Source organism: Solanum stenotomum, chromosome 3, assembly GCF_019186545.1.
Source record: "Solanum stenotomum isolate F172 chromosome 3, ASM1918654v1, whole genome shotgun sequence".
NCBI classification, from domain to species: domain Eukaryota; kingdom Viridiplantae; phylum Streptophyta; class Magnoliopsida; order Solanales; family Solanaceae; genus Solanum; species Solanum stenotomum.
Window position 1 is genome coordinate 2,431,381 of NC_064284.1, and position 26,525 is coordinate 2,457,905.

General features: G+C 30.8%; 2 protein-coding genes and 1 long non-coding RNA gene across 3 annotated transcripts in view; 1 reads left to right on the top strand and 2 right to left on the bottom strand.

Moving 5' to 3' along the window:
- Positions 1-850: 850 nt before the first annotated feature.
- Positions 851-3,769, bottom strand: LOC125860789 (protein NRT1/ PTR FAMILY 1.2-like). The gene is made up of 3 exons (XM_049540809.1): positions 3,311-3,769; positions 3,017-3,234; positions 851-2,688 (listed from the first exon to the last, which is right to left on the bottom strand). The coding sequence occupies exons 1-3, from the start codon at positions 3,453-3,455 to the stop codon at positions 1,246-1,248; spliced, it is 1,806 nt and encodes a 601-aa protein (XP_049396766.1). The 5' UTR covers positions 3,456-3,769; the 3' UTR covers positions 851-1,245.
- Positions 1,850-26,525, top strand: part of LOC125860793 (uncharacterized) — a 36,595-nt gene continuing 11,919 nt past the window's right edge. Inside the window, exon 1 of the long non-coding RNA XR_007445877.1 lies at positions 1,850-2,064. This is a non-coding gene — a long non-coding RNA (uncharacterized LOC125860793). The remainder of the gene's footprint in view (positions 2,065-26,525) is intronic.
- LOC125860791 (protein NRT1/ PTR FAMILY 1.2-like) lies at positions 20,051-25,290 on the bottom strand. The gene is made up of 3 exons (XM_049540811.1): positions 25,161-25,290; positions 24,861-25,078; positions 20,051-21,742 (listed from the first exon to the last, which is right to left on the bottom strand). The coding sequence occupies exons 1-3, from the start codon at positions 25,282-25,284 to the stop codon at positions 20,330-20,332; spliced, it is 1,755 nt and encodes a 584-aa protein (XP_049396768.1). The 5' UTR covers positions 25,285-25,290; the 3' UTR covers positions 20,051-20,329.

Genomic DNA, 26,525 nt, shown 5'->3' on the forward strand with positions numbered 1-26,525 from the left:
GGAATTATTAATTTTTCATGTGCGTCATTCGCCTTTGTTGAGATTGAGAAATGGTAGCAATTTGAATTTTGTTAACATCTCGTATGACATTTAGCTTATCTATAACGAAGATTTTGCTCTTGGCGATTGAATTTTGTGGCTAATAGTATTGTATTTTCTTATTATTTTATTCGGGTGGGGCAAGGAGAAACGAACATCGCCTTTTTGTTTCTATTTTTATTTTGTATGATATTACTCTAAATGGAACACCATAGTGTGAGGATTCATATAGCCGATACCAACTTTTGGTAGCATTTAAGCTTAGTTGTTGATGTAGGGTGGGGTGCTAAAGACTTGTAGTAATCCTTTATGGAATAACTAATTCTGACTGTTCAATGCATCAGAAACAATGAAGGAAATAGAATGCATTTTCAAATTCTGTTGTGTAGTTTATTAGGCTTCTTTGCTCTTTGTATTAGGTTAGACATTTTCCATTTGTGTTCTTATTCTTATTAATCTCTTAATGGAGGTTGATGGATATTTGCATCTATGACAACTACTCTGTATTCTTGGAGTACCATCTGTTCTGGTTGCTGAATATCTCACACAGCATACTCTGTTGGACCAGGATGCTACACACTCTCCTATTCCGTTGTCCTTAAAAAAGTTAGAGCTAGCTGATAGGTATGTTCATTGATACTTCTTTCACTACCAATCGATATTCTGAATATCATCTGCCTATACAGTATCATTGTTATCAAAGAGATTATGCAAACTTTTCAGTAGGCATATTCTTGCCTCATTCCCCTTTTGAATCTTTCTTAACGAGAATAGTTATTTCCATGACTTCTTTCTGCTTCCATTCCAGGGATAAGGAATTTATGCGCTTACTCTGTTGATATTGATTAACTATAACTTGGGACAGAAATTATTGTTTTGTGATTTGGTTCTTATGCAAGATAAATGTAATACTTGAGTACCAAGATATGCCTGCTAAACTAATATTTGTCGTTCAACTTATGTAACAGATACCTACTCGCCTGTCTGTGTGGGACTCGCTGCCTCGAAATGCTATGGGGAAGGTGAGTTGTTCCAAACCTTGCTCACCTCCAAACCATAAACAGGCATCAAAACAATAAGTGAAGACCACACATCTTTTTCATAAGCTTTATAGCTTCATAAATATATATTAGTATCTCAATTTATAATTTGACTGTGGTAAACTAGCATAATTTGGCGCATTTCACCGAGTTTACCTGAGTTTTTTCAGTTGAGTTTGCCTGGAAGATGATGATCATCATCACTAAGCTCCATCATTCTCTTAGTGATGTCAACATCAGCAGAAGGTCCATATTGCCAGCAACAAGCCACAAAATAAAGCAGATTAAAACCTGTCAATAGAGCAAGAAGCCAGTAGTAATACTCATAGTGTCCCTTGTTGATATTGCTTGAAACCCAACTTTCTGTTCCTTCTCCTTTGGTGTACTTATCCACAGCATTCAAAATCACACTTGCTAAAAGACTTGCCACTGCCATTCCCAGTCCTAAAAGAGCAGATGCAATACTTGACATACTCTTTGGGAGCTCCGAATAATAGAACTCTGTGGAGCCGATCGCGCTGAATGCCTCTGCGATCCCATTTAAACTGTTTGGTATAATGAGCCACAATGCTGACATCTCCACCAACCCCTGCGAGTTGTTCAACAGCCCTTCACTGATTGCTCTTCTTCGTCGAATATGTTCGATAATACCAGAGACTACCATGGACATGCAAGACACGAATATACCAAGTCCCATTCTGACTATAGGTTTTAGACGAACTGGTCTTCCTTTGATCTTTGATGCCAATGGAAGCATCACGCGGTCATACAGTAATACCCAAATTGTTAATGCAATCATCAAAAACATCCCGAATGACCCTGCTGGAAGTTGGAATCCTTTAGTTAGATGTCTATTCATGGATTGAGCTTGTAGTAGTGGGAATGAACTTTGGCTCAAGTTTATTGATATCATGATCCCCGTTGACCACAATGGCACGACTCTAATGAGGGCTTTTAGCTCATCAACTTGCTCCACTGTGCAAAGGTTCCATGGATTGGCTGCACCTCCATTTAGCTTAACATCTTCAGGGCTTTTAATGATGCAAGCTTTGTTTAAGAATCTCAATTTATCCGTTGGCACTTGAGGTCCTGAACCATTCTTGTGATGGTAATCAGAGTTCTGATTGGGGTAGCAGAGTTTCCTATTCTTGCAGGCAACGACAAGTACTTGTATAAAGCTGGCAAACACGTTTGAGCGAACCTTTGGCTTGATATAAAACGGAGAAGCAATGAAGAAAAACAGCGCGGATAAGAACATGAGGATTGCAGGAACTCCAAAACCTATTTTCCACCCCAGTCTGTCTTGAAGGTAAACGATACCTGTCAGGGCAATCAGAACAGAGACTATGGATGAAGTATAATACCAGGCAAAGAAGCTCTCCAACACTGTATGCTTCTTGGGATTACTACCTCCCTTGTCAAACTGGTTAGCACCAAAGGCTAAAGAACACGGTCTTATACCTCCAGCACCAATTGACATGAGCAGAAACGAGAAAACCAAGAGCATGTATTGTGATGTCGTTGTAGATTTACAAGCCTGTCCTGATTGATCGCAAGGCGGAGGCCTTGCTTTCGGAATCATTGCTGTTAACCACAGCACTACTGTTCCCTGCAACAACAGGGCATTCAAGTGTTAAAGGTAGGTAAGTTAACTACAATCCTCTTGTTTTATGGGAATAGCCACATATACTGTATAGTTAACAGGTCCAACTGAACCTATTTTTCGGGTGCACACTCGCAAAAAATCACTAAAATTACAACAAATATTTACTATTGTGCAAGCTTCCGTGGTTGATTTTACAGTGACCTATAAGATCATACAGATCACACAGACAAAGACAAGAAATTGGTGACCTCGACCCGAACGAGAAGAAGTAGATCGAAAACTATAAAACACTAATTAGCAACAGATTAGTTTTAAGTTAAAAGTTATATACCAGGAAACTGAAGATGGAACCAAGGCCAATAGTAAGGAATCGACCTAGATATGAATCAGCAACAACAGCTCCAACAATAGGCAAAAAATTAGTAGTAGCTGACCAGAAAAACAGAAGATTTTGAGTTGTAGTAACGTCCATCCTGTATTCTCTCATCAAATAAAATGTCATATTTGGTAAAAGCCCATAGCTCGCCACATTCTCCAGTGCCTCATTTGCTGAAATGATTCAAAATAAACTTAATTATAAAACATAACAAAAAAATCCCCAAAATATTTGAAACTACTCCAGTACCTATGATAAAAGGCATGGTAATTAGTCCACCCTTCTCTCTACTTTTAATTGGAATCAGAGAAAAATGTGAAAAAGTTTGCCTCTCTGAATCCTCCATTTTAGATCCTCGGTTTAGAGGAAGAAGCTCTGCCATTTCTTGCTCCATCTCCTCACTTACTAGAGGTTATTAATCAGAGGAATTGGGGAAGAATGGAGAAGTAAAACAATGAAAAACGCAAAGTCAAAATGGAAAAAAAGACGAAAAAATCTCCAGACACAGAATAATGATGGGGAAGTAGATGCAGCTGGGGAAGTGGATGCAGCTGCTGATTAGCAAATGCAAGAAAAAAGTATGACTCATCATCACATATTTCTATATCTCTTCCCATTTTTATTTTTATTTTTATATATATATATTATAATTTGTACCATCGACCACAATAGACAGGCTGCGGAAAGATGATTTTGCTTGTGATTCCGATTTCCGCGTGTTAAGGCTTTCTTCTAATTTTTTCCCTCATTTATATTCGTATTAAAGTTTGACTTTCTAATTTTTAGTATTATCAGCACAAAAATTAAACTTGAGGGCATCTCCAATCCTGTCCTCTATTTTATTCTTTAAATATTGAGTTTTTTATTTTTTTAAACAATCAATACTTCAACTCAATTTTCTATTTTACTCTCTAAAAAGAAATATTTTTTTCTCTCTCCTTAATATTATATTATTATTTCTACTTCATTCCTATTTTCTTATTTTATAATATAATTTATTTTTCTTTTTTTTTCAAATAATCACTTTGTATAATTTAGATGTAATATAAATTTTATTTTTTCAATTTTTTTTATTTAATCTAAAATTTTATTTTTTCTAAATAACATAAATTGCAAATAAATATTATATAATATACAAATTAGTGGACATAAATTAGAACCAAAACTGTTGTGATAAATTATTATGTTATGTATTGTGTTATCTTGTACTTAAATTATTATATTATATATTGTATTTTTAAATTAAAAATTTTATCTTATCATTTTAATTTTGAACATTCATCATAGTGACAACTAATAATAATAATATCAAATCATATTAAAGTGACAAAAAATTTTAAAAAATAAAATATTATTAATTCGAGATAAAAAAAAGTATATATTAAATAATATTTTTAAATATTACATTTAAAAATAATTACGTATATTAAATATTTAATTAATGGTCTTATATGAAAAATAATGTGTTAATTATAAAATAATAGAAATAATAATAAAATAATCAAAAAGTGAAATAGAGAGTGTGAATAGTAGTTCTCCAAATTTGGAGAACTAGTATTCAACTCTTTATAAATGGAGAATAAAAAGTGAAATAGAGTGCGGTTGAAGAACCCATTTTCTATTTTACTCTCTAAATATAGAGAATTGAGACTAAAATAGAGATGGGTTGGAGATGATCTCATATCTAATTAAAAAATCAACCCATCCTTTGATCGTGATTCTGTGTCAAAGGTTGCATTTCTTTTCCTCGTTGCTGGTCCCACTATTTATCGTTCCACACGTTCTCAACTTATAAAAAAATGATAGTATTATTTATTTCGAAACTTCATAAAAGAAAAGAAAAAAATATGAGGTTTTTAAGAAGTTAATGAAGTCTTTTCAAAGGTTATTTAAGATTTTATTTGATCTACTCATAAGTTATCAATTTGATTGCTAGCTTGAAAAAATTGTTTGCAATTTTTTGTTTGTTCTACTTGTAAATTTAAAAAAACTGATATAAGAAGCTACTTGCTTGAGTGTGAATTTCTTCAGGAAATTGTAGAAGTCTAAAATAAAAATTCACGATATAATATGTTTATACTACTTTCTCCCTTTTTATCATAAATTTTGTGTGCGAAAATACTCTTTTCATTTTTTAGGCTTAACACATAAGCAGATCTTTGAACTTGTACGCTTTTTCCATTTAGACACCTCAATAAGACCATCTTCCTATTGAACACCTAATGTATACTCAAAGTGTGTCTATCAGACACTTCATGGGCATTGCCCGAAAAATGCAAGTTGCGTGACTTTCAAACGCCTATAACATGAATAAAGAGTGAATCATAATGCGACATGTGGCAAATTAAGAAAAATATCTTTCACAATTTTTTTTTTGTCAGACCCAGCAACCCCCTCCGCATCATCTTCTTTGAAGCCCCTCCCCACTGCCAACTTAAATTCCACCATTAATACTTTTATGAACTCTCTATTTGTTCTTTTTATTTTATTATCTAAATATTTCATAATCTCTCCTCCCCTTTCCTCCCAAACAATATTCACTAACTTGCATAGCTCAATCCTTTCTTTCCCCCAAAAGTTATCGATTGTTTCCATAATTCTACCACTAACAACATCTTCTCTTCTTCTTCCTCTCTATTTTATCATTAACAAATATGATCAAAACTTGAAATTACCAAGAAATCAAATAGTACAACTCCGTATTTAGTTATTTTTTGCAACTTTGTTCATGGGTTTTGCTTAATCATGTACTTTTTAAAAAAATTCAACCATGGGGATTAATGTTGCTTTAATTATACCATTTTAATTTAACTTATTTTTTATTGGATTTAACAAAGAAAGTGAAGGAACAGGACATTTTCAAGAGGTGAATGAGAGGTGATTATGACAGTGTTGGGGGCAATGGAGGAGAAGCGTTAAGAGGAGAAAAAATAGGGATGAAGAGAGATATTAGAGACCTCTCACGCGCTTTTAATGAGTGCACTATATTCACTATGCCAGATCAGCAATGTCTGTCTAATAGACACACTTTGAATATACATTAGGTGTTTAATAGGAAAAAGGTCTTCCTAAGGTGTCTAAATGAAAAAAGCGTGCAAGTTCAAGGGGCTGCTTATGTGTTAAACACATTTTTTAATATGTTAAAAAAGAAGGGAAACTAAGGAAATATCTTAGAAAAGTAAAATAATTACTCCCTCTATTTAAAAAAAAAAAAGGCTCCGTTTCCTTTTTAGTCTGTTTAAAAAAGAATGACTCATTTCTTTTTTTTGGTAACACTTTAACTTTAACTTTCCACGTGACATGTTTAAGGCCACAAGATCAAAGAACATTTTGATACATTTGACATAATTTTATTTTAGAACCACAAGATTAAAAAGTCTTCTTTCTTTTCTTTAACTCTATTCCAAGTTAAACTAGGTCATTCTTTTTTAAACGGAGTGAGTACAAATATATACCCCTTTACATTTATATCTCACTAAATAATTACATTATATATCTTAAACTAATTTCGCGTAACTGATATTATATCATATATTGTATTGGTATCATTAAGGCTGGTAATCGTCAATAATATATATACTCTTATATTATCATTGACTAATGAGTAATTTCTAAACAAGAAACTTTAATGATACCATAAATATATATACTCTTATAATATCATTGACTAATGAGTAACATCTGAACAAGAAATCTCAATGATACCACAACAATATACATATACTCTTATAGTATCATTGATTAATGAGTAGTTTCTAAACAAAAAATTTTAGTGATACCAATATATACTGATTTGGTATCAGTTAAGCAAAAATTATCAATCTTAATGAAGAGGGTTTGAGCTGTAATTATTTATTAGAGAATGAGTATTTCTTGAATTACTTTTAATTTGAATTTGGATATAAATATATAATTATTTTAAATTTTATGACCTATTTATATGGTTTTTCCAAAAAGAAACTCTAAAATTGCAGCATTATGTATGTTTAAAAGCCCATAGTTCGCCACATTCTCCAGTGCCTCATTTGCTGAAACAATTCAAAAATAAAGATGAACAAATGGCACAGCATGTAATCTCTTTTTATTTATTGGCAATATTTAGCCCTTTTTCATTTTTATAACAAAAAAAGCTTTTTTATTGAACTTGGCATATTTTAGCTCACGTTATTCTATGAGAAGTTATTTGAGTTTATTGGGTAGTGGGTCAGTTTTTCCTTTTTTTTTTTCTCCTCCTTTCCACGTTAATTTTAGTTAGCTTTTAGTGATATTGTAAATATTTAACCATTATTCTTCCATTCACTTATACAATAGTTGATGTTACTTTTTAAAATTCCTTCCGTAAAAATATACTATGTGTCTATTTTTTCTTCATCTTTGTATTTTGTTCTCAACTCTTTTCATTGTTTTTAAGATTTAAAGATTCGGGTTTATATATTTTGGTGAAAATTTAAGAGATAGTAATTGTTTGTGGGTAGCAATTGTCATGGTTAAGAAAACAATTCCTAAAATTACTCCTAAAAAAGGAGATTCTGATTCTGATTTTGTGGATTCTCCACCCAAAACTTCAAATTTTAGCTATGCAAGTACTTCAGGTATCCGATTCGTAGTAAGGATAATTCTAAAGGTAAACAACGTGAATCGATCGGTGTTGTTGATAAAAAGATCAAGAAAAGAGTTATTTCAGTTGAGGTTGCTAGAAGGAGAAGGATTATAGATAGTGAAGATAAGGAAGATGATGATGACAGATCTGAGGAAGCAAAAGTTTTGGTTTGTAATCGTAAGGAGTTTGTCCAAAAAACTGTAAGAAAAAAGAAAAATGCTAAAATTGGTAAGGCTCGAAGACGAGAAGTTGTTGAAAGTGTGGTTGATAATCGTGTCTTGAAGGTATTTTTTGTGTTCATTAGCATTGTGAAATTTTTTTGGGTACTTAGTGTAGTCTTCTTGATTTCTTTTTTCTTTCCTTTTTTTTTAAAATTCAATCATAGTGTATTTTTTGTGTGTATTATCAATGTGAATTTTTTTTGGGTCATTAGTGTAGTCTTTATTTTTTTTTATTTTCTTAATTTTTAAAAAAATTTCAATCATAGTGTATTGTATAGTGTGTTGGTAGTTCATATAAACAGTACTTGTTTTATTCCATGATATTCTTTGGTTCAACATTCACAAGACAAATTGAGGGAATGGAGGGAGTATGGACAAACAGAGCTGTAAATTTTAATGGGTCGTGGAAAAATGTTTACTTTGCCTCTGCACTTACTATTCCTTAAGATTTTCTTTCACAAACCTACAATTCATGTCTTTGTAGAAATAATATAAACAGAAAAAATGTTCATTCTCTGCCCTTAGGTGAAGAAAAAGAAAGTCATGTACCACACAAATTACTTCTATTATAAATAATTTTAAATAATTTTTATTGGTAATAATAAATTCAATATCTCTTTACCTAAATTAAATTTACATTTTATTGAAATAAAAATAAAAATAAAAATACTAACCTCTATGGTTGCATTATATTTTTATTTTTCGAATAGTTGACTCATATATGTATTTCTTTTCAATCATAGGAATGAAAAGTAAAGTAAAACTACTTGTTTTATTTCATAGAAAAAAAAGTGTAGCATATGCATAAGGTGAATAAGAAAGCTTGAGAGAGAAATAACAGAGGATTCATAATAGAATAAACTGAACCTGATTTCTGGAGAGACCAGTCTGTTTTGCCAACATATGTTTATCAACATCAGTTAGATACCTGCGAAAAATCAACCACACAAACACAAACAAAAAAGAATTATATCATAATGTATACATGTTAGTTTATATTTAGTTTAAATTAACTAATTAAACTACATTTCTTGTTTGAACAATGGATCATTATTAGTGCTGTTTGTCTTACACATAGTAATAGATACTAGCTAGTTATTGTTGCTTTCAATCATATTAGATGGTTATGATTTGATTATTTTTTTTTACTTTGCTTTTTTTTTTTTTTTTTGATATTGTAGTAATATGATAGACTACATTTCAGTTAGAACAATGGGTTGTTGATAGTGTTGTTTGTCTTACACATAGTGATAGATACTAGCCAGTTACTGTTGCTTTCAATTATTTTATGAAGTTAAGCTTTGATTTTTTTGACTTTGTTCTTATGTTTTTTTTTGATATTGTAGTAATATGATAGATTATAGTGTGAGCATTTTTTTTGTTAGTCCAATAGTTAATACTGTCAACTTTTTTTTTTAAGTGAGCAATTTTTTTGTTAGTCCAATAGTTAATATTATTTTGTAATAAATTTTATCATGTATACATATGTTAAGTGATATGTAGTAAGCATTGTCTTTTGTTTTATTTTAATCATTTGTATGATTTTTGATGTATATGCTTTGTAGATTGATTTATGTATGTTGTACATATAATTTTTTATTATATTTAAGATCTGTTATTGTTTATGCAGGAGTGGGATTACTATGTCCCGAAAGGATTAACATTCACAAGGGCTCGCTTTAGCTCTCATGTGAATACATCTATAGTTGAACTATTGAAATTAAAACTGTCTTCTGTTCAGCTAGATATGTTTAGAAAAACAGTTTTTGGATATGAAACCCTTCTTTGTTCAAAATCAAGTTCTATGTTACCTTATGAGAAAAGAATTGGTTCAAGATAGATTGGATAAGTTTTATGTTGACATAAATGGTAGCCGTTTGTGTTTTGGCATTGAAGAGTTTGCTGCTGTGACAGGATTAAAATGTGATGGAGATGTTGTTGCAAAAGATTTTTATGAGTATTCCAATATATAGACTAAAACGGACATACTTTCCTAATAGAATGAACGTTGATAAGAACCAACTTGCCAATTGTTTCTTGAATAAGAAATGGAATTCAGATGAGGATGCTGTTAAGATTGCTGTTTTGTATTTTATATTCACATTCTTGTTTGTCCGCTGTAGCTAATAGGAATTTTATTTCTGATCAACTTTTCTATCTTGTGGAAAGTGGAGAATATATGTCTTTTCCTTGGGGGAAGAAGGCATTTCTGGAATTGATGGAATCTATTAGAGACAAAATGTTTGCTGTAAGAAAATTTCATAGATTTGGTGGGTTTCCTTTAGCTCTGCAGATATGGTTGTATGAATGTTGCTCGGATGTTAATTCGGAGATTGCGATATGTATAGATAATAAGAGTTCACGAATTTTGAATTGGAAAGTGATTCATGATCGACCAAAAACCGACTTTCTAAAGAAGTCTTTGTTTAAAAGATGTGGTGATAAGGTAAATATTTTGAGGTAATTATATGTAGTTGTTAATTATGATAATTGTATTTTCTGAAATTTTTTTGATTGTATATTAGGTGTTTAGAAACTTTCTTGATTCAAGTGAAGAAATACAAGTCAAAAGTAGCAAGTGTGGCAGTGATCTTATTGACAGTTGAAGAACAAAAAGAACTTAACCAAAGGAGGGAAATGGATGTCATTCAAGAGTGCAAATTGGTGAAAGATGATGGGGAGGACAGAATTTTAAGGAATGGAATTGAAAAGGTATTTGCTACATTTCATTTTTAGTAAATTTTATATCATGCAGATTATTGTCTTGTTGTGTTTGATATAATTAATGAGTTACAGTTGTATAAAAAAGAAAATACTTATGTTTGACATGTTGTGATTTATGGTTGTTTAATTTGATCCTTTAAGAAATATTTAAAATGTTGGTGTTGTATTGTGTTTAATAATAGTCAATCAGCTTAGCATATTATTTGTTTTGTATTTTAATTTTTATGTTCAACTGATTAATTTTCTTTGATTGTGAATTTTCTTAATCTCAAATAGCCTTGCCAGTATGTATGATGTTTATCTTTTAAACACTATTCTTTTGAAGTTTTTTTTTTGTTGTTGGTTGTAGCTTGGGGAAGGATTTTCTTCTTTAAAGAAGTATGTTGAGGATTCTTTTGCTTCTTTATCTAAAGACAAAGCTGCCTCATCTGATCCCATTAATCTTCAACACCATAAAAAATGCTCCTTGTGTGATGCTGGAAGAGATGTAGAATGCCCTAAAGAGTTTGTTCTTAGGAGTGAGTTTGAAAAGGTACGTGTTCTTATTATTTTAATACTTCATATATTTTTTAATATATTAATATTGTATTTTTCTTTTACAGCTTAGCAGTGAATTTAATTTATTTAAGAAGCTCGTGGAACAGAAGATCCTTAATACATCTGTTCATGATGATACAAATCATGAGGTTTATTTTCTGTAATTTTTTTATTATTGTGTTAATATCTATTATGTTTAATTTATGGTTGAGTGAATTACACTCTTTGGACATTAGAGTGGTAAGAGCTACAAGAAGGGAGTTGATGATGAAAAATATATGGATGATGATATTGATGTATCCAAGAGTAATGAAATGCAGAATAATGAGGTAAATGTACATATTAATATTTATTTTATTTTCTGGTTCAAAATGAATTTGATTTAATTAGTTTTTTTAATTTTTTGTTCAAAATTGATAGTTTGTAGCATGGAGATGTTTGACTATAAGATGTATCCATAAATAAATGATATATTGGATGTTTTTTTTAGGATGTTATACAATTTGAAAATTCTAGCAATGGGAACAACACTACATGCCAATTCGATGTTGTTGAAAAATTTGAAGATAGTGTTACCTCGCCAGATAGAGGTATGTGGGTACAAAATATGCTCTGCTTCATTTCATGCTTTGTTGTGATATTAATTACATATTTCTTTAAATAGATTTGGCGTCATTTGGAGTGGGTGATTTTAGTATTCCCACTGATTCACAAGTGATGGTATTATATGATGAGACGATTAATCAGTGTAAGAAATTAAAAGAGATAAATTTACCCCAGCCTATTAATATTGAGGATCCTGTTATAATTGTGGATGATACTCCACTGCCCTCAAAAAGAGTCAAGACTTTGGGAAAGTTGCAAAGATCTCCATTTGTTGTTGAATTTGACAGTGAATCAATATGATAAAAGCAAAATTTATACTGTCAAGTATCCTTTTAATGAATCAATTGATGAAGATGTTGATTATGAATTGATGATTGAATTTGCTAGTTTTGTGGATAAATGGGCTTTGAAAGGTAGATCCACGTATGAATAGTTTTATGTCTGACATTTTTACTTGTATACATTTGTGTTTTATTTCTAGTTTGTTATAATTTTTACTTATAACATACACTTGTATTTAGGAGTTGTGTTGATGCAGTATATCAAAAAGGAAAAGATATTTTGATGAAGGCTTTTGTTTATGGGGACCAATACATCAAATCGAGGGATTGGTTTCATAGACTGAACTATGGTGGAAGGACTTTAAATGATACGGTATGTCTTTTTTATTGTATATCGATTGAGATTTAATGCTTGAATGGTAATATGTTATGTGATCATAATGTTATTTTAAAGTATCTTTTGTATATAAATATATTTTAGTGAATTTGAGTGGTTATTTTATTTTGTTACAGTTGTCATAGTTAGTTAAAGTAATGAATTTGACATTTGAGTATATATAATTTTGAAATTGATATTATTTTGTTTAGTTGGTGCAGTATGTATAACCTTTAATCATATAGACTTTTTATGTTTTGCTATGGAATATTATTTTTAATCTTTTGAATGTGCAGTGTGTAGTTTAAATTAGAGTGTACTTACTTGTTGTTTATATTGGGCTACATAGCAACATCAATACTTGAATCGGTGTGTTTTGTCCTAACCAAAACCCACTTCTCATTGTTTGAATAATTTATAAAGTTTTTCTTAGAGGGGAAGATGATTATCTATTTGCGCACTTTTGAATCTTAGTTTGCGTTTACATTATAGTGTTTATATTTGTTTCTTATTTGATTCAATTATTGTGTATATTTTGCAGCATATTGATGTCATATTTTACCATTTGAGGAAGCTTTACAAATATGACAAGAATATTGAGGTCAAATTCACAACTACTAATTTTCTGTTTGGTGGTAAGATCCAACAGCTGTACAAGCAAGTTATTGAGTGTAACATGAATTTTGGCATTGTTACTGGAGAACATGAAGTTGCTAATTATGTGCTTGGATCGTATATGGCTTGTGCTTGCCCTTGGTATTTAGTTGATCATGTGTTAATGCCAATCTTTGTGGAGGAATTAGCTCATTGGGTTTAGGAATTTTCACAATCAATGATAGGGTAATTCATGTTTATGATTCTATGCGTGGTGCTGCTCATGATCGTAAAGTTCTGGAGGCATGCAAAGCATATGCGGTTTTGATTCCACACTTATTGTATGTTACTGGATTTTATATAAAAAAGCAAGGTGTAGCCTTTGATCAGCCGCCGTATTCAAGCACAAGTATGTTGAATCCTTTGGATGTAACATTTGTTGATAATTTGCCAACGCAAAAGAATTTGTAAGTTGTGTTAAGTTAGTTTTTTTTACAAATTATTTAGATTTCTATGTTAATTATATTTCTTTTTTATCTATGCAGCGATTGTGGTGTTTTTGTATCTGCTTTTGCAGAGTATTTCATTCGAAACCGTCAGTTTTCTATCAAGTTTGATGTAGATCAATATCGAAGTCGACTGGCTTGTCTTTTATGGAATTATGGACTGAACAAGCAGAAAGAAGATGCTGAGAGTGAATCTGAGTTCCCAAAGAGAAAAATCAAAATTAAGGATAAAGTTATTAGGCAGCAAGTGTAGTTGTTGTTTTGAAAGAGACCATATTGTTTTAACTGATGATTGTTAATGTGTTTGTTAAACCGTAAGTTTTATGTTTTGGTTATATATTTGTAGACATTTTGTTTTCTTGGCAACATGAATGCAGCATCTTGTTGTTTATAATTTCCGTCGCTCACATTCTTTATATATTCATGTTTTTGTTGGATTTTATTTTCTAATTATCAAATCTATCCATTATCAAAATAAAAATCTAGTATTTAGAGATTAGTCTCCATGCTAGCTCGATCAATTACATAAATTGACTTACTTATTAATTTTTTGTTATCTGACTATTGAATGGTATGAAAAAGCAGAAAATACATAAATACAGTAATGGCCTCAAATTGAAAAGTACAGTCAGTGCTTGCTCAACGGCTTCATGGATCTCCTCTCAGACACAAATCGCTATCACAACGGACCAATGTTGCAACATATAAAATGGATCAATTACTCAATTATTGATTACGATTTCTTGAATAGTTATTTTCATGAGAATAATGCAAGAAATGGAGAAGAGAAAAACAATTTTAAACTCATTCCCATCCAACTCTTTTTAACAAAGTAATGCATATATGTAGTGGCATGAAATTTATATTACTGTGTGATGTGCTAAGTATCAGTTGACATCTCTTCAAGTATGCTTTACATGGCAGATGCACCATTTTGGCATTCTTCTCTGTTGCAAGCACATTTTGCATGTATAAAAACATAAAAGAGATGCAACAAAAACTCATAAGAATGTCAAATTCACATAGGTGAATAGTTGAAATGAGAAATCCTAATCTAATAAAAAACAATTACCAGGATTAACAACTATTGAATGCATTTCTGAGTACATATAAAAGAATGGTATACACAGACTTTGTTGATCAGACAAAATAACGATTCTGGTTTTTATTATAAGAAAAATCCAATTATATTCACAAGGAAAGAGAAATACACAATTTTCAAAATCTACTATTCTGAAATGGATTAGGATTTTAAAGGGGAAAAAGTTGTAAGTAACTGTAGAGTAGCAGAAAAAATTAGCGAAAATTTTTAATGATGAACAAAACGGAATGGAATTGGAGTTGTCGAATTTAGTAATTTAACTTCAAATTTCAATCAGATTAATTTAATTCTTGAACTATTCCATTTATGTAGCAATGACCATGAAACTAAAGTGACGAAGCATCACAAATCGCAAAGAAATCGAAATTCATACAAATAACAAAAAAGATAGTACATTACTGAATCTGTGAGCTTCAAAGGAGAAGAAAAAGGAAATCGTGAATCAGTGAATGTCTATCAACAACAAACATCTCATCAATCAACAACAAACATCTTATCAGTCACTATAATAATGTACATGACATCAATTAATTCATAAAATATTCTAAAGAAATAGATACACATTATATATAATTACTATATGTAACTTCTATTTTTCTTTAGGCATGTTCCTGCATGTTCTGATGTTATGCCCTTCTTGTCCACATTTTCCACATGAAGTTTTATATGTTTTTTTTGTTGATTTCCAATCTTTTTCTTGTCTTTTTTTTTTTTGGGTCTTCCTGGCACTTTGTTACCTATTGGATGCAATAAAATTTCTTCAGCCACTTCTTGGGGTAAGTCCCATGTACTTTCATCGGGCATTGGATGTACGGGGATATCATATGTCTTCATCATGTTCTCCTTGGTATAGTATAATGAGCTGTAATTATCTCCATCCAAGTCTTTTTTATGTAATACTGCTAAAACATGTGGACATGGAAGTTCATTGAGTTGAAATTGTTGACATGTACATGTTTTTGCTTTTATACAAACGATGAAAGTTTTTCCCATATGTGTGACGGTATGTAGGTAATCATTTGAAGGTCGCACCTATTGAGGATAATTAATATGATTAGTATAAATATTTATGGTGTGCAATTTATATTTAGAATAATTAATATGATTAGCATAAGTAATAGAACTTACCATCATATGTAGTGCAATTTCCAGGTTATCAGCAAGAATTGATTCATATTTTGCTGTAAGTTTGGTATTTGTATACATAGCTTCTTTTGACTTGTCATAGTTCCATTTCTCAATTAATTTACGCATCTCTTCAAGTAGCCTTGTTACTGGGAGATCTTGTGCGTCTTTTATTGCTGAGTTAAACGACTCTGCTAAGTTGGATGTCATGGTCATAGTTCTATTACTTGTGGAATGTGCCCTTGACCATTTACTATAGCCAATTTCATACAGGTAAGTCTTCACTCGATGATCAATTCGATTAACTTCAGCCATATAGTAATTAAAATCTTGCACAGTGTATGCGCGAGCCATTGCATAATATATTTCCCTTAATTGTAGTTAGTTTCTCCTGAAATTTTCTTTGATGTTTTTCCACAGATGCCACATACATGCGTAATGTGGTAAATATGAAAATATAACCGATATAGCTCTAATTATGCATTGATGCCTATCTGATACAAAACACATTTTATCCCTCACTCCATACACTTTCTTGAACTTTTCAAAAAACCATTGCCATGATGCATTATTCTCGAAATCAACAATTGCGTATGCCAATGGTAATATATGTCCTAAACAAATCGTAATGAACTGTAAGTGTGGTCTAATGTTTTGAGAAAAAAATTATTTGTGGAGGCAATTAATGCGATCTGTATATGTGGAAAAATATATTGAAATAAGTAAGAGTTATATATATACCTCCAGCATCTTGACAACTAGCAGTTAGAAATGTTCCATGATAAGCTGCTTTGAGAAAGCTTCCATCAACAATTACAATTGGCCTACAATTTACCCAACCTTGTATTGAAGAATTTAAAGCCACAAAAGCATATTGAAAATGTCCATCGACTGTTTTTTGTAAACTGACAATAGATCCTGGATTTGATTGTGTCAACATGTGCAAATATCTTGGTATCTCAGCATAGGATTCTGTGGGATCACCCCTAACCATTTTCAATGCTTTTCGATGTGTTTTCCAGTATGTCAAATCAAGTCCAAATTATTTATTCATATCAGTAATTATGTCTCTTGCATTGTATACAACTTTTGGATCATGATATTTGTACTGTATTGCTCTTCCAAGTATAGTTGAGGTAGCAACTCGTTGCGACATTAGTCTATCATTTGCAGGACATGTGTGTTTAGCAATGAATCGTCTCACTTTGAATATTTTTGACTTGTGTAATGCTGAGCATTTTAATTTCCAAGTGCAATCATCATTTACACACTGAAGGAAAAATCTGAAATGTATACAAAGTTTTATTGAATGAATACACAGATATGTATACATGAATGTAGTGCATACATGAATGTGCATTCACATGATAAAAACCCAGTCATGATAAAAGATAATTCGATACTCAGTTTAATTTTTTGAGTGAATGAATATGTATACAATAATGCATTGTATACATTACTATTCAATGACGTGATAAAAACCAATCTTTTGATAATATTAATTCAGTCAACTTGTAAAATTTATAAGTAATTGGATTCATAAAGTATACCATTTTTGAAAAGGTATACATTGTAGTAGATATCATAGATTCATATTCTACTTATACTAATTGAATAATACCTTGATGAACTTGATCTGTTCACTTTGAATTGAAACTTCATTTGAATTGCATAATTTTCAATGACAAACTTCAAAATCTTCTTATCCTTATATAGTTGACCTTCTGAGGGTATGTTAGCAGCATCACTTTTAATAATATTGCATTGTTGAAATATGTAATCTGCCGAGCAGCCATGTCATTATATTCAGTTACACTCAAATTGTCTGCGTTGGTGTTACTATGTGGTATGATTTGGGTATCGACCTCCTCTTATTCTTCTCCAATAATTGAAAGTGTATGATGAATATCTATAGCTTTCCAAGTTATGCACAATGGATAGTCTTTGAAGTTTCCTGAACCTTTTTTCAATTCGATGTATACTTGTAATCCCATAGTGTTTCGTATCCACATAGGCATAGAATTTTCATCAATTTAATAATGAAATTCAAACGAATTCAAAGAAGTATCGACATTTAGATGGCTTGAAATCAAGAGAGTGAATCCGTTGAAATCAATGTTTGTTGTAATAACCACCCCATCCATGGAATAATTTACAAAATTATTTGTGCTATCCCATTCTCTGCTATGATGAATCAACACTATCAAAGACGACATTTATTTGTTGATTTTTATAGTAGAACCTCGTTAATTTTTTATTTTTTTGTATTGGACATGAAGTTTATGAATTTATGGAGTTATGGACGCTGAATCGCTTATTATCTCTGGGAGTTATGTGATTTCCCACGTTCTGTCTTTAATGACAGTTGAGTGTGGCGGTTAGTTTCTCCAAAAAAAAAAAACCCTATTAGTTGCAGTATGTTAATAATGGGCTATTTCGTGCTCCTTATCTTTTGGTCTATTAAATGCATTTTAATTATGGGCTATATATTGCTAATTTTCAATAATAGTTGTATATATATGTCATTTACTCAAAAATAAACTTACTTAATTACAAATCAAAAAAAAAATCTCCAAAATACTTGAACTACTATTTCTACTCTATTTCACTTTTTAAATATTATATTATTATTTCTACTATTTTATAATTAACATATTATTTGTTATATAAGACTATTAATTAAATCTCTAAAATTCGCAATTCTTTTTAAATGTAATATAACATTTTTAAAAACATTTTATTATATATATACTACTTTCATGTCGAATTAATAATATTTTAAATATTTTCTTAATTTTCGTCACTTTGTGATACTATTTGATGTTATTATTAATTTTCACTATGAAGAATGCACAAAATTTAAATGATAACATAAAAAATTTAATTTAAAAATATAATACGTAACATAATAATATAAATACAATACAATACATAACATAATAATTTTAAAAATCACAACAATAATTTAGTAATCCTGTAGGTCGTTTCTAGATTTAACGATATTCGAAAAATGAATTAGTGTATGATTTAGAGAAGTTGTAGTTGTGATCAGGGGCATAGCTACATACAATTGGACACCCTTCATCGGAAATTTATACCGTATATACAATTAAAATAATATACAAAGTGCTAAAATAACGTATTCTGGACACCCTTAACACAACAAGGTGTTGTAGCCTAATGGTTTAAGGTGCCTTGAAAGAGCCAAGCCTTTAAGCGTTTGTGAGTTTGAATCTCGCTAGCAGCAACTTTAAGCCTTTTTTTTCAAATTTTTTCATTTATGTTACGTACTTTTTTCAAAAAAATTCATGTATATTATGTAGTTTAATTTTTAAAATTTCTAGTGCATTCTTTCATCTTTTTCCTTTTTTTTTTCAATTTTTTTAATGTATATTATGTAGTTTAATTTTTAAATTTTCTAGTGCATTCATTCATCCAAAATAATAAATGTACTCGTGTACAATTTTTGGACACTCTTCGTGAAATTTCTGGCTTCATCAAAATGGAATTATTATTTTTTCATGTGCGTCATTCGGCGTTGTTGAAATTGAGAAATGGTTGCAAGTTGAATTTTGTTAACTCGCTGTGTGGAATTCAAGCAATCTCGTATGACATTTAGCTTATTAATAACGAAGATTTTGCTCTTGGCAATTGAGTTTTGTGTTTATAGTATTATTTTTATGGGGTTGGGTTAGGAGAAGGGAATATTGCCTTTTTGTTTCTGTGGCAGTCGAAATGTAACTTCTAGTTTTATTTTGTATGATATTGCTCTAACATGAATTTTAAATGGAACAACATAGAGTGAGGATTCATATAGCCGATACCAACTTTTGTAGCATTAAAGCTTAGTTGTTGTTGTAGGGTGGGGGTGGGGGTGGGGAGTGGGGGGTGGTAAAGACTTGTAATCCTTTATGGAATAACTAATTATGACTGTTCAATGATTCAGAAAATACAGAAAGGGAATAGAATGCATTTTCAAATTCTAATGTGTACTTTATTAAGCTCCATTGCTCTTTGTATTAGGTTAGACATTTTCCATTTGCGTTCTTGTTCTTGTTCTTATTAATCTCTTAATGGAGGTTGATGGATATTTGCATCTATGACAACTATTCTGCATTCTTGGAGAACCATCTGTTCTGTTTGCTGAATATCTCACACAGCATACTCTGTTGGACCAGGATGCTACACACTATCCTATTCTGTTGTCCTTATAAAAGTTAGAGCTAGCTGATAGATATGTTCATTGATACTTCATTCAATACCAATCGATTTTCTAACTATCATCTGCCAATACAATATCATCGTTTACAAGAGATTATGGAAACTTTTCAGAAGGCATATTCTTGCCTCATTCCCCTTTTGAATCTTTTCATGTGAATAAGTGGATACAAGTTTTGAAGCTGTTCTGTTGGAGGTTGTTGTTTATCCATCTATAATATAAACTGCTCTCTGAAATTCCCATCGCATTAGACTTTTTTCCTCGGAATTATCTTATTGACAGAAAAAAAAAAATTCTCACTGCCAACATTTGATTTTGAATAAACATATTTCTGTTCCACAGAATCTGCCTATGGTGAACGAATTAGGCAAAACTCATCAATCATCATCATCACTAAGCTCCATCATTTTCTTCGTAATGTCAACGTCAACAGAGGGTCCATATTGGGAGCAACAAGCCACAAAATAAATCAGATTGAAAGCTGTCAATACAGCAAGAAGCCAGTAGTAATACTCATAGTGTCCCATGTTGATATTGCTTGAAACCCAACTTTCTGTCCCTTCTCCTTTGGTGTACTTGTCCACAGCACTCAAAATCACACTTGCTAAAAGACTTGCCACTGCCATTCCCAGTCCTAAAAGAGCAGATGCAATACTTGACATACTCCTTGGGAGCTCCGAATAATAGAACTCTGTGGAGCCGATCGAGCTGAATGCCTCTGCTATCCCGTTTAAACAGTTTGGTATTATGAGCCACAATGCTGACATCTCCACCAAACCCTGCGAGTTGTTCATGAGCCCTTGATTGATTGCTTTTCTTCTTCGAACATATTCGATAATACCAGAGACTACCATGGACATGCAAGAGACAAATATGCCAATTCCCATTCTGACTATAGGTTTTAGATGAACTGGTCTTCCTTTGATCTTCGATGCCAATGGAAGCATCACTTGGTCATAGAGAAAAACCCAAAGTGTTAAAGCAATCATCAAAAACATCCCAAATGATCCTGCTGGAATTTCGAACCCTTTAGTTAGATGTCTATCCATGGATTGAGCTTGTAGTAAAGGGAATGAACTTTGGCTCATGTTTATTGATATAATGATCCCCGTCGAACACAATGGCATTACTCTAATGAAGGCTTTTAGCTCCTCAACTTGCTCCACTGTGCAAAGGTTCCATGGATTGGCTGCAACTCCATTTGGCTTAACATCTTCAGGTCTTTTAATGATGCAAGCTTTGTTTAAGAATCTCAATTTCTCCGTAGGTCCCGAATCATTCTTGTGATGGTAAGTAGAGTTATGACTGGGGTAACGGAGTTTCCTATTCTTGCAGGCAACGACAATTACTTGTATAAAGCTGGCAAACACGTTTGAGCGAACCTTTGGCTTGATATAAAATGGAGAGGCAAGGTAGAAAAACAGAGCGGATAAGAACATGAGGATGGCAGGAACTCCAAAACCTATTTTCCACCCCAGTCTGTCTTGTAGGTAAACGATGCCCGTCAGGGCAATCAGAACAGAAGCTATGGATGAAGTATAATACCAGGTAAAGAAGCTCTCCAACATTCTATGCTTGTTGGGATTATTATCTCCCTTGTCTAACTGGTTAGCACCAAAGGCTAAAGAAGACGATCTTATACCTCCAGCACCAATTGACATGAGCAAAAACGAGAAAACCAAGATCATGTATTGTGATGTCGTTGTAGATTTACAAGCCTGTCCTGATTGATTGCAAGGCGGAGGCCTTGCTTTCGGAATCATTGCTGTTAACCACAACACTACTGTTCCCTGCAACAAGAGGGCATTCAAGTGTTAAAATTAGGTAAGTTAACTACAATCCTCTTTGTCTTATGGGAATAGCCACATATACTGTATAGTTAACACGACCAACTGAACCTATTTTTCGGGTGCACACTCGCAAAAAATCACTAAAATTACAACAGATATTTACCATCGCATTGATTTTGCAGTGACCTATAAATCATACAGGTGGTTTAATTAGTTTATATCTTAGAAATAAATATTTGTAGCAGCAATTAGGATAATAAGGACAGTACTATTTTTCAAAACTTAAATACTACATTGGATCCTCTGAGTTGTAATAACATAGTGCAGCAGTTTCTTAATTCCGTTGGTGACCATTACTTCTCCGCCATTCATTCTCCATTATCTCATTCTTTATTCCTTCATTATACCTTATAATATATGTAATTTCTACGTTATTTATCTTCATTATTTACTACCCCATTATCTTTCTACTTATTACTAGGAAGACTCCCTCAACTATGAATAGTGATGGTCTTCATTTGTTTTATACATAAAAAAATATAGAGTATATAAAAGTTAGTCAAAAAGATAGTTTTTATTAGTTGAAGGGAGGTGTTATTTTTGTGGAACTCTGGACTCAACTTTTGTCCAGAGTTTGTTGAGTTATACTTTGTGATAAGGTTGTTGTATTCTAAAGGGGATAAGTCAAGAATGATTACTGTTGGACCGGTGAAAAACATTTGTTGCAGACTTGATTTTCCTTAAAGAAAACGAGATATTCGTACCTCAGTCATAAAAGATTTTTATTTCTTCATTTTATTTTCAATTGTAATTTGTAATCTTGTAATTTTCACCAACACTTTATCTTTATATATGTTCTTCAATTGCAATTTCTTATTTTAAAAATCAACATCTGTCGGTTAATTTTAGTAAAAATAATAATAAAATTAACGAATAAACTTTAATTCTTTATTAAAAATAATAATTTCTTTTTGAGAGTTTTTCTGTATTTTTTGTGTGAAAATTAACCGAGGAAATTGTGTTGGTTTTCTTTCTTAAAGAATCATCGACAGCCCCACAAAGTCAGTCGAGTTTTAACGTTTTTTTAGTAATGTTATTAGCAATGAACACGATTCTCTTTTTTTACTCGTATTGAAATATGATTTTTTTTCCGAATTGAGTTGTATTAAAAAGTAACAGCGAGTATTAGCGTTAAATTCAGATAGCCTAGATGATGAGAAAAAATAAAAAGAAAATCATAGAACTTTCGTCGATTTATTTTCATGCAAAAATATTGAGAAAATCTAAAAAAAATATATATATTATTATTTCAAAGAAATCTATGTTTGTTAGTTAATCTAATTTATTTATTTTTTGAAAATTAGTTGACACACGTCAATTTTTAAAATAAGAAATTTCAAATGATGAACATAAATAAAAATTAGTATTTCGTGTTTAAAGTATACATAAAAAAAATACAATTTATGGGTTAAAATGAAACAATGTTAAATGAAAATTAAAAATGAGGGAATATGTGAGAGGTTGTGTATGTGTTTGGCCTTTAATTTAACACGAAGTTTAATAAAAAGACGATTAACTCATTATATAAAATTATAAATATATCAAATGTATTAAAATATTTTAAATCTTGTAGTCTTAAACACATGAAAAATAGTGTTAAAAGAGGAAAGATTTATGGTTTTTAAAACAAACAAAAAAAAAAGGAAAAATAGGTCAAATAAATTGAAATAAAAGAAGTAAATTGAGAATCCAATTATCATGAATACTTGAAGTTGTACTTTTCAGATTCAGAAAAGAGATAAGTGTCAAAAAGACACCTAATTATTCCTTTTTTTTGTTTCATATCTAAATTATCACTTATTAGTTTGAGAAACACGTCTCAGTGATGTGTGTAATACACTTTCTCTTTTATTTGCAAAAATCTCGTCTCATGGCACTCTACATGGGTAAAATATTTTATATTGACAAAAATTAAATTAACTAATAATATTAGTTAAAACCTAAAGATTAAAGTATTACTATCCAAAAAAAAAATTATTTTAAAAGAAAATTATTTTTTCAAAAAATTAAATTCAAGATATTTTTCTCACCCCACTCCATCATCCCCCCCCCCCCCCCCAATTCCCCGGCCTTTAATTTTTATAAAATATTTTTAAAAAAATTCAGATCTCACCCCTTCCGTCACTCCTTTCTAAAAAAAAAGATATTATTTTTCAGAAAACATTAAATAAAATCTAGTCCACCCCGTCTAACCCTTCACTCCTAATTTGTTTTTATTTTTTTATATATTTTTCTCATTTTGTGTTAGTTGTGTATATATATTTTTAAGAAAAATATTTTTTTCTACTTGCGTAACAAATATAACCGAACTAAAAATTTTATTTCAAAAAAAGTCTTGCAGCAAGTAACAAAACGAGAGAAAAAATTGAAATCAGACGATTATGTGGGGTGGAGTAGATTTTTTTGAAAAAGAAAATTGAAATATTATCTAAATTGTTAATTGAAGGGAGGGGGGAGATGAAGTAAGAATTTTTTAAAAAACTTTCATAAAAGATTTTATTTTTTTAAAAAAACTGAAAATTTGGAATGAGGGAGTACGGTGAGAGGAAGGGATGGAATGGGAAAGAAAAATATTTTACATTTTATTTTATAATTTTTTTAAAAAATTGTAATATTTATATTTTTAACTTTAATTAATACTAATAATTTACTAAGTTTTGTTAAGATAGAATATTTTGTCCATGTGGAGTGTGATGTGATAATTTTTTTAAATAAACGAGAGAGTGTATTACTACATCATGATAAGAGTGTAATAAAATAGAGAAGTGTGTTTCTCAAACTAATAAATGATAGTTTAGGTATTAAAGTCACACTCTCAATAGTTTATATATGAAACTCACACTTTTAATGGTTTAAATATGAAACTCACATTCTCAATAGTTTATGTATGAAACTCAAAAAAATGAGATAGTTTAAATATGTTTTTGGTCTTTATCTCTTCTGTAAGTCATTAACTTGAAATTCTAGTTCCGCATCCTTTAATCACCGTTAGGGGAAAGCTTACCATTGACCCAAACGAAGAAGATGAAATGGGAATGTATAAGTTTTAGTTATATACCAGGAAGCTGAAGATGGAACCAAGGCCAATAGTAAGGAATCGACCTAAATATGAATCAGCAACAACAGCTCCAACAATAGGCAAAAAATTAGTAGCAGCTGACCAGAAAAACAGAAGATTTTGAGTTGTAGTAACGTCCATCCTGTAATCTCTCATCAAATAAAATGTCATATTTGGTAAAAGCCCATAGCTCGCCACACTCTCCAGTGCCTCATTTGCTGTAACAATTCAAAAAATAAACTTAACTTAACTACAAAACATAACAAAAAAATCCCCAAAATATTTGAACGAGTCGAGTACCTATGATAAAAGGCATGGTAATTAATCCACCCTTTTTTCTACTTTTAATTGGAATCAGAGAAGGATGTGAAGAAGTTTGCTTCTCTGAATCTTCTGTTTGAGATAATGGAAGATACTCTGCCATCTCCTCACTTACTGGACTATGAAAAAGCACAGAATTATGAAGGGAAGTGTATGCAATGTGCTTTTTATCAAATATTGCAAGACACAGGCATGTGTCAATATATATACCATAAAATCTCATTAAATTAATACTCCATCCGTCCCATTTTATGTGGCACCATTTCTTTTTTGCTCAGTCCCAAAAAGAATGTCACATTTCCCTATATGGTAAGTATTTAAATGTACAATTCCTCTTTTACCCTTGTTGGTCCCACTTAATCTTAAAATAATATTCCAATACATTTATGAGGAGAGAGAAAAGTGAGCCTACTTTTTAAAGGGCAATTTGGTAAACATTTCAAAGTCTTCATCTATTTCTTAAACTCCGTGCCCGGTCAAATGTTGCCACATAAAATGGGACAGAGGGAGTATTCGATAATTGTTAATCTTTCTAACATAATATCTTCCTCCAATCACAACTTGAGCTAATAGAAAAACTCAATCATTAGAATAAGACAATAAGATAATATATTTTTAGAAGATCTCTATATAAATATATGATTTCATTAATATTATAAGTTAATAATTCTTTAAAAGTACAAATATATCTAACACAATTTTGTAAAATATGATTCTATTCTGTTTTGTTATTGTTAAAATTTAAATCTAGTTGAAGCTCATCTTTAACTTTTTTTATTGCATCAAAAAGTTCATGTGTTGTCTTTTTGAACGGTACCATAAAATTATGAAGAGTTCTAGATGCGAAAAGTGATTTCTTACGCGTAACTGGTTCCAAAGGTATTGTGTAATCTTCCACTTCATCTTCAACATAGATGTATCAATTGTATGTTATATATAATAAATTTATTTTTTATGTGATTTTAATAAATATAATGCATAAATTAGTAAGACATCTTACAATTATTTTGATGTAATCAAATTAATCTTCGTTTAATCTCAAAACTCTCTTTAAATTAATAAATATTAATTTATCGATTAAATAAGACCTCCACAAAATAATAATATTTCATAATTCCTCACATATAACATTAAGAGAGTTAACTAAATCTTCTTAATTTGAAATATTTTAAATTGTTAAGTACTGTAATTTATAATACTTTTAACTTAATTTTCAAATAATATATGTTACTCTCTGTGTTTCAATTTATGGTGACACAAGTGAAAATTTGAGAATAAACTAAAGTTCTAATACATTTTTAAAAATATTTTAAATTGTTAATTATTGTAATTTATAGTGCATTT